At 37.6% G+C, this 9,569-nt stretch overlaps 1 protein-coding gene across 4 annotated transcripts in view; it reads left to right on the top strand.

Annotated features, from left to right (window-relative positions):
* Window positions 1-9,569, top strand: part of RNF214 (ring finger protein 214) — a 31,880-nt gene that overhangs the window by 17,144 nt on the left and 5,167 nt on the right. For 3 of the 4 annotated variants that reach the window (XM_079105212.1, XM_079105213.1, XM_079105214.1), the window contains exons 7-14: window positions 6,541-6,637; window positions 6,825-6,913; window positions 7,480-7,570; window positions 7,877-7,975; window positions 8,174-8,550; window positions 8,675-8,807; window positions 9,014-9,118; window positions 9,404-9,499. In XM_079105212.1, the coding sequence (XP_078961338.1) occupies window positions 6,541-6,637; window positions 6,825-6,913; window positions 7,480-7,570; window positions 7,877-7,975; window positions 8,174-8,550; window positions 8,675-8,807; window positions 9,014-9,118; window positions 9,404-9,499 (1,087 nt within the window). Of the gene's footprint in view, window positions 1-6,540; window positions 6,638-6,824; window positions 6,914-7,479; window positions 7,571-7,876; window positions 7,976-8,173; window positions 8,551-8,674; window positions 8,808-9,013; window positions 9,119-9,403; window positions 9,500-9,569 lie in introns of those variants that run through there. The other variant, XR_013757879.1, reaches the window with a different exon arrangement.

Here is a 9,569-nt window from a genome sequence, read left to right on the forward strand (position 1 = left end):
TTTATAAATTATGCATTGTGTTATTAAATCACTGGAGTTATAGCTTAGTGATATAACTTCAGTCCCAAGCCATAGTTTCTTAAAGGTTGGTTGTTTAGTACAATCTGAAAGCACATCAGTGCACTTTTTGTACTGCTATGTCAAAATCCACTGGCTTACCTTGAACTTTGAATGAATCTTTGTGTTATGAAGAGGAAGAAAAACTTTTCCTCTACCCTCTTAGGTTTAGCAGCTGGAGCCTGCAAATTAAATTGATAAAAGACAGATTAACAGGAAGAAAAAACAGTTTATGTATGTAGTGGGCATACACATGGGACAATTCAGTGACTCAAAGGAGTGGTTAGAATCTGGCTTCTCTGCCATCTTACCAGGTGAAGGAGAAAAACTCTTCTGAGAAAACCGTTGTCTTCTCAGAAGGGGGCGAGAAAGGATACTTATGGAACTTTTTGGAAAGATATATGTGTTTTTAGGAGATAAGAACATTCATAATATATTTATCTATTTTATAAATGTTTTTTCATCTTCTTTAGGGCCACAAGAAGAGACAGATTATTTGCATTCCCCTTTCTAGGAGTAGTTCTACCTCCTAAGGAATTTATAACAGCCTTATTTCCTGGAAGTTGCTGCTTTCAGTCAGATAAGGGAATCTTTCAGAAGACTTTTTTTCTGTACCTGTTGAATCTTAGTGTCTTCACTGTAAAATAATCTTTATACCAACTCTGTAGTTCTGAGTGGGTACCATAGTTGATTTGGTAACACAATACATAATTTCTAAAATATTGACTCAACATTTATGCAGATATTCGCATATATTCCAAGTGTTATCTTTTTATTACACAATATTTAAAGAACCACATTCTATCACTGTCAATTTCATTAAAATAGTCTTTAAGTAGTGGGAGGCATTTAAGCTCACAGTGGCAGGTACAGACTTTCCAGAATTCTAACTTTTGCTTGAAAGCTCAAGATTTTATTGTTGGCAATAAATGGGTGTGTTTTTTTTTTTGGAAATAACAGGATTACTTCATTCATTTTCAAGAACACATCTGTCAAATAGTCACGTTCCAATAACTTTAGTTTGTCTTTTTAATTGTTTTCTTAAATAAAAATGATGTATTGTGGGCTGGGAAGATAGCTCAGTCGGTAGAGTGCTTGCCTTGCAAGCACAAGGCCCTGGGTTCAACCCCAGCACTGAAAAAAAAAAAAAAGATGTTTTGTAAAAAAGGAGGCTAATTTGTTTCCTAACTTAGTACCAAAAATCCTTTTTCGTGGGATAGTCATTGTGTTTTGACATATAGCATTTATCACATAGAATACAAAAAAGTGTGTTTAAGTGTTGAAATTTAATAAAATTAAATTAAATTAAATTAGTATTTTTATATGGCTTCATCAAGGACATCCTTAAGGAAAACTGAATTTACCCGCAGCTTGCAAGTATCTGGCAGTAAAGAAGACAAATATTTTTAAATTCTAAAATTGTAAATAAAAATTGAAAGAAGTTTTAAAAAATTTAAAAAATATTTCTGGGCATAGTGGCACACACCTGTAATCTCAGTTACTCAGAAATCTGAGGCAGGAGGATTATAAATTTGAGACCAGCTTCAGCAACTTATTGAGTCCCTGTCTCAAAAAAATAAAATTTAAAAAAAAAAGGACTGGAGAGGTAACTTGGTAAAGTGCCCCTAGGTTTGTCCTTAGTATTGAAAAAAAGAAAAAAAAGACTGTGGCAGGCATCTGGGTATGTAGCTGGGTGATAGAGGGTCCCTGGATTCAATCCCCACTACTACCAATAAATAAATAAATAAATTTTAAAAGTATACTATTGCAAAATAAAATAAGAATATAATTATTTTCACCTGAATTTGTGGAGAACTGAAATTTTACAGTACTGATTTGTTGGCTAATGGGATTATGTAGATTATTGAAATAGCTAAAGAGAGCTAGTCATAGCACAGCAGAAGAACTAAAAAAGAAAAAATTGAAAGCTCAAATTATATATGCTAAATTTACTGTAGAAAATAGAAGAATAGAGAAGCATATATTCCATTAGTCATTAGTGATGATACTATCACATGTCATGAAGTCTCAGAAAAACTGTGGTTGACCCATGGAAGAATGAAAGTGAAAAAGGTATATAACTTTTAGCAGTCTTATGAAACGATTTCTATCTTCATGGACCATACCCTCAAAGTGTTTTGGGAACCATGGACCACATTTTGCAAATTACTGTTTCATACCCATGACTGCAAACTATTGTCTGTATGCTAGTGACTCTCATCTCTCTCAGACTGTACTGAACTTTAGATTTGTATATCCACTACCTGCTGAATGACCTGGAGTGCTTCCTTAGCTGATGCTTTCTTGCTTATTGGTCTTCGCACATGTTGTTTGTTTTGTCCAGATTTTCTTTATTCCTTTTGTTTACCTGGAAAATTACTAGATGAAGACCTTCTTGGGAAGGCAGGTACAGTGGCACATGCCATAATCCCAACTATTCAGGAAGCTGAGGCTGGAGGATTGCAAATTTGAGGCCAGCCTTAGTGAAAACCTGTTTCAAAATTTAAAAATCGCCAAGGATGTGAAGTTCTCCTGGGTTTAACTCCTAGTATTAGAAACAAATAAAAAAGTGAGCTTCTTGGGGACAGGAATTAGGCATATTTATATCCCCAGGTTTCAGACTTTTACACTTATGCTGCTCAGTAGATGTTGTTGAATTAAGTCAAATCAAGGAAGAATTCATAACCTTCTTCAAATTCAGGGAATATACCCTTTGGATATATCTGCAGTCAACCCATATATAATTAACTCCCCCGCCAGTTTTGTTTTGCTTTGTTTCTTTTTGCCTTGCCTGCAGTGTCATTTATTCTGAAGGAAGGCCTTTGGGCTGAGGACTCAACAGATCTCAATTCTTAGCTCTGTCTCTTAGTTTCAAAAGTATTTCACAGGACACTGAGCATCTGCTTCTCTTAGTTAATGGCAAGCTGATTTTTCATCATTTGTGCTGTAAAAAAATGTATTAATATATTTTAGTTTTTCTGAAGATAGATGTTCTGTGTTATTTTAGGTACTGGGGATTGAACCCAGGGGTGCTTTGCCACTGAGCCACATCCCCAGCCCCTTTTATTTTTTGAGACAGGATCTTGCTGAGTTCTTTAGGGCCTTGCTAAATTGCTGAGACTGTTCTCTAACTTGTTATCCTCCTGCCTCAGCCTCCCAAACCACTGGGATTACAGGCATGTGGTACCACACCTGGCTGAAGATAGATGTTCTGACATCTAAATGATAACTCACACAGGAAGTTCTTACTGTATGCTAGAGACTGTTCTAGGTATTTTACATATATTAACTCATTTAATCTGCATCACAGTTCAGTAAATGGTAGACTGTGTTATTCTTCCTCATTTTATACTTCAGGAAGATGAGGTATAGAAAGCCTTACTTGGTGAAGATTGCATAGATTAGTAGGGCCAGGATTTGAACTCAGAATTGTTTGTTTCAGAGGCTGTTCTCTTTACCTAACTTAGCATCTCTCAAATCTAAATATCACTTTTACTATTAGCCTATGTTAATGACACATGCATAGATGCTCATTATAGTTATAGCTTTATTTATAATTGTGAAATTGAAAATTACCAAGGGCCAGGTATGGTGGTGCATACCCATAATCCCAGCTGTTCAGGAGGCTGAGGTGGGAGGATTTCAAGTTCAAGGTCAACTTGGGCAACTTAGCAAGACCCTGTCTCAAAATAAAAGATAAGAAGGGCTGGGACACCTTGGGTTCAATCTCCAGTAGCACAAAAAAATACATGAGTAAATGAAAGAAAGAAAGAAAAAAAGGTAGATCTGTATTTTAGACAGTCATTAGCACTCACATTTCTGTCTGGACATGGTGGTGCACACCTATAATTCCTGTGACTCAGAAGGCTGAGGCAGAAGAATTTCAAATTCAAGTTCAAGCTCAAAAATTTAGCAATGCCCTAAGCAACTCAGTGAAACCCTATCTCAAAATAAAAGATAAGAAGGGCTGGGGAAGTGACTCAGTGGTTAATAGCCCTGGGTTCAATCCCCAGAATCCCTTGCGAGAAAATCACATTTCTGAAGAATACTTTTTGATATAGAAAAATAATATGTTGAAAAGATAACATGTATATATGTTAAAAGATAATATATATTTATATATATGTGTATATACATACGTATGGAAATATTTGTTTTTAAGACTGGAAAGAAGTATAATAGTGATTCTTTATGAGTAGTACGAGTGTGAGAAGTTGAGTGTTTAAAAAACAGCTTATTGTTTGTGGGATACTTGCCATGTGCTGGGCACCATATTAAATTTTTTATGTGTGTTTTCTCAGTTAACTCATTAATCCCACGGTATAGGTAGTGTTCATCTTTCAGATGAAGAAACCAGGGCCTAGAAAAGATTAAGTAACTTGTTTAGGGTGATACAACCAGTAAGTAGAAAAGCTGGGAACTCTGTATTAAACTTTTTCTGTTTTGTATTGTCTAAACTTTTAATAATTTGCCTGGCTTATATGATGGAGATCAAAGTTAATTTTTAAAATTATGCAAGCATGTTGGGAACTACAATCAGCCAGGATTATACAGTCTGATGAATAATAAATATAGTCTGATGAATAATAATGAATTTATTCATTTGAACCATTCATACCTTAAACTAACCGTAAAGTAACAGAAGTATGGGGCTTGAAAGAAATTAGATCAAGAATTTAAAAAGTTAAACATACCCAGTGGCTTCTGTTCTGTCAAGAATTTTTTAAAAAACTGTCTACTATGGGGAATGATTCATTTTTATTACGGGTTGCAGCTAGTATCTTTTAGTAAAATGAAATCTGATGCTTATGTTATAGTGTAGTTAGCATATGGTAAGACTGAGTATTTTTGTAACTATATTCAACAACCCCTTAACTATTTTTGTTGTGGTTGTTGGTAGTTCCCTGTGCCTTGTTGGATTCCAGTGAGATAAATGTGGCCAGATGCTCAAAGGAAAAGATTTTTTTTGTGTGTGAAGATATATATGGTCTCTATCAGCTTATGAGAATTTTTCTAATATGTATTTGTATTTGACAAATATATTTAGTGAGAGTCATAGATGTTCATTGAGTAATCTTCAGGAACAACATCAATCATGGACTGGGGTTATGGTTCAGTGGTACAGCACTTGCCTAGCACGTATGAGGCACTGGCTTCAGTCCTCAGCACCACATGAAAATAAATAAAATAAAGGTATTGTATCCATCTACATCTAAAAAATTTTAACAAAAAAAGAATAACATTAATCACAGAAGACAACTAACGCTCTGTCATATTTTCCTGTAATTATCCCCTTGTTCAAGAGTGAGTGGTAAGCTAAGTGGATCACTGATGAACTGTGCAACCTCTTTCACATATTTTTATAGTTAAGAGGGTTTGGAACATGAGAATTTGTATTGCAGCAGGAAAACATGACTACTTAGATTTTTTTTTTTTCCTAAAGAATATTACAGAATTCTTCCTCTGACAGGAAGTTAATTTTGGGAGAATGCATGGAGAATAAGGAAGAAGTGTTCACTTACTCATTATAATGATGAATAGGTCTTGTCTGTTGAGAGCAAACTTAAAGTCAGTGAATGAATGAATGAATGAACATTTCTCTTTAGATGTAACTCTTCTCAAGCTGTTCTTATTTTCATCTTTTTAAGATCCAGTGAAAATCATTTAAACATTTTTGTATCATCCTATTTGTTGACCTGGGTAATCTATGCTTTCAGCTATAAAACTTACTACAATACAGTGAACTTACTACAGTACGGTGTAATAGAAGGAAATTCTTGCACTGGCTCTGTTCCATGGTGGTTTCTTCACTTCTGTGTAGAGTAATAACTATCTCAGTTTTAGCACAGAAAGTTCCACATCTTAGGAAATCCCACAGTACTGGATAAACTGGAACAGTTGATCATCCTCATCCTAAATGGGAATATTACATTCTGGGAATGGGGATTGGGGTAGGAAGCATGTACGAAAGGAGGACACCGATGAAAATGAGAAGTCTTGAGGTATGAAAAGAGCATGTTTTTCTTTGGAAGAGTGTTTATTGCAAGCTAAGAAAATGCAGATCAGTAAGCCAGTATTGATGTGTTTGTTTGCTGCATTAGAGATGATACATTTGGTCTTATATTGTTCGTTACCCACATTAAAGGACAAAATGAGAAATAAGAGGAATGCCATATAAAGATTTTAAGTCCTCTTAACATAGAACAGTCTGCTTTTAGTGGACGGTTTTGATTCTAAGATATACTCTTTCCTGCTCAAGGTAATTTTTTTTTTTTTTTTTAGTAAGTGGAGATATGAATATATTTACTTCCAAATTTAGGACCTTTATGCAATTGCAGACCTTTTTTGTACATTATTTGTCTGTCTGTAGTGAATACTGAGAGTGAAAGCCCTGTAGCATACCGGCAGACCAGTTTTGGGTTTGCCTTGGTGGCAGGATAATCTTTCTTCCCTGAGTCTTGTTCTTGGTTTCTTACCTTACAGAGAGGTGTGGGAAATGGAACTGGATAGACTCAAGAATCAGGATGGAGAAATAAATCGGAACATCATGGAAGAGACAGAGCGGGCCTGGAAGGCAGAGGTGAGAGGAGCTGATATCTTGAGAGCCTTGGTTTTGGCCTTCCAGATGGTGTAATATTACTTTTGGTGTGATATTAGAAAAGCCAGTGAGCACTTGTTTTTACTATCTAGGGGTAGCTCTGTGTATGAAAAACTAACGATGTTTGTGTGTGTTTGTGTGTGTGCGCGCGCATGTGTGGTTTTTTTAGATCTTATCACTAGAGAGCCGGAAAGAGTTGCTGGTATTGAAACTAGAAGAAGCAGAAAAAGAAGCAGAATTGCACCTTACTTACCTCAAGTAAGTACCTTCCCATTCTAAGGTTTAGTAGCTCTGTAGTTTGTTTGTTTTAGATTTTTGAAACTCTAAGTCAGCAAGTCTGGCACTTAATCTGTCCTCACAGGAATTTTAAACCATCTCTGTGCAGTAGTAATTAATCAGTGATTTCTCATCCTGTGTCCTAAACTCCCGCACCGTCTACATTCTTTGTGGTTTCATAGCTTTGTACTTTTGTATTTTTTCCATTTGAATAAATACTACCTGTTAAGCTATCAAAGAATAACAAAGGTATTTGGAAACTTATTTTGTATATGGTCATTTCTCCTCTTTCTGCTATGGAATTTGGATTCCCTTTGTGACATTTTCAGTTAAACAAGAACCCTCTCTTTGTGGCTGGTCCTCTTTTCCAAATATTTCTTTGGCTTAAAATCTGATGGAGTTAAAGTGAGTCAAATGACTTAGATTCTCGAGTTCTCATACCTTTTCTCAAACCTTTCTCTCAAGGTTCCAGCTACTGTTTTGCTATCTTGGAGATTTAGTAATAAATCTCTGTTTGATTCTGTAAGTTCCTCTTTGTTTCTTAAAAGGTCAACTCCCCCAACACTGGAGACAGTTCGTTCCAAACAGGAGTGGGAGACTAGACTAAATGGAGTCCGGATAATGAAAAAGAATGTTCGGGTAAGTGGCAGTGGGTGATCATTAGCTAGTTTGTGTTTCAAATACTTCTGGCAGTAGGGAGGTTTTTGTTGTTACTTTGGTCTTGTTTTTTTGGTGCTGGGGATTGAACCCAGGGCCGTGTGCATGCTATGTAAGCAGTCTACCAACTGAGCTACATTCCTGCCCTGGGAGGTAGCCTTTTTTATGTTGCCTCTGAGTGTCTGTCTCACCACTTCTTGTGTTTTCCTAATAATTAAAGGTGTGTTTTTTCCAGATATTCACTCATTTCAGAAGTAAAGGATGATCCTTTCTTCTCCTTTTATCTAGGACCAATTTAATAGTCATATCCAGTTAGTGAGGAATGGAGCCAAGCTGAGCAGCCTTCCTCAAATCCCTACCCCAACTTTGCCTCCACCCCCATCAGAGGTAAGAAAGCTGTCTTTTGGTGGGGGGTCAGTGAGGGGTTCACCTTTCTGTGTTGGTGGCGAGTCAGAGTCTTCTGCTTTTTTTAATGAAGATTTTGGGACCATCCCTATTCAGTGTAAGGATTGATCATTACTTTCTGTTTCAGTTTCCTAAACTATCTTCCATTCTCTCTTGTCCTCTACCTCTTCCCATTTGCAGACAGACTTCATGCTTCAAGTATTTCAACCCAGTCCCTCCCTGGCTCCTCGGATGCCCTTCTCCATTGGGCAGGTCACAATGCCCATGGTTATGCCCAGTGCAGATCCCCGTTCCTTGTCTTTCCCAATCCTGAACCCTGCCCTTTCCCAGTCCAATCAGCCTTCCCCACCCCTTCCTGGCTCCCATGGGAGAAATAGCCCTGGCTTGGGTTCCCTTGTTGGCCCCCATGGTCCACACATGCCCCCTGCCGCCTCCATCCCGCCTCCCCCAGGCTTGGGCGGTGTTAAGGCTTCTACTGAAACTCCCCGGCCCCAACCAGTAGACAAACTAGAGAAGATCCTGGAGAAACTGCTGACTCGGTTCCCACAGTGCAATAAGTAAGTATCTTTAAGGATTAGTTAAAACATCTTTGTCAGAGAAATGCTTATGGTTTATAATAGAGGAGGTTTCATGGGTGTATAGCATAGAATCTCTTTCCCTTAACCTTTTTGTCTTTCTTAGGGCCCAGATGACCAACATTCTCCAGCAAATCAAGACAGCTCGTACTACCATGGCAGGCCTGACCATGGAGGAACTAATCCAGTTGGTAGCTGCACGACTGGCAGAACATGAGCGGGTGGCAGCAAGCACTCAGGTGAGAAAAGCTGCCTAGAAAGAACTTAGGCCTCCTGAGAGATTGGGGAAGAGACCAACTTCAGAAAAGATTGGATGGGAAGAAGCATTACAGCCAGAATATCTGTCTGATTTCTTGCTTTGCTGAACTTGGAAGTAAATGATTTCTTTTTGCTATATGCTTTGTTAATTTTTCTTCCCTTACTATGAAATTATTTCTATCCACAGCCACTTGGTCGGATTCGGGCCTTGTACCCTGCTCCACTGGCCCAAATCAGTACCCCAATGTTCTTGCCTTCTGCCCAAGTTTCATATCCTGGAAGGTCTTCACATGTGAGACACTTTTTCTTTTAACACTGGGATATCGAGAAGCTGAGGGTGAGAAGAGGGTGGGTTTGTAGGTGGGAGTGTAGGAGGAAACCATCATTTTGTCAGCTGTTTTATTTGTAGTTCTGCTGGGAACATGGGAGTACTTTAGGCAAGATCTGTATTTGTACTTTTATTTCTTTTGGCATAAATTATTTTGTTACATGGAAATAGTAGATGGAGTCATGGGCTTAAAAGGCAGGGTGACCCAGAGTTTCATTACTTTGTGACCATGCCTTCTCTGTTCTGCAGGCTCCAGCTACCTGTAAGCTGTGTCTGATGTGCCAGAAACTTGTCCAGCCCAGTGAGCTGCATCCAATGGCATGTACCCATGTGTTGCACAAGGAGGTGAGTACCACATACCTTCTTCACTTTCAATTGTTTGTTTTCTGACAATTGAGAAAATTTTTCTTGCTAT

Source organism: Sciurus vulgaris (genome assembly GCF_902686455.1).
Source record: "Sciurus vulgaris genome assembly, chromosome: 11".
NCBI lineage: Eukaryota > Metazoa > Chordata > Mammalia > Rodentia > Sciuridae > Sciurus > Sciurus vulgaris.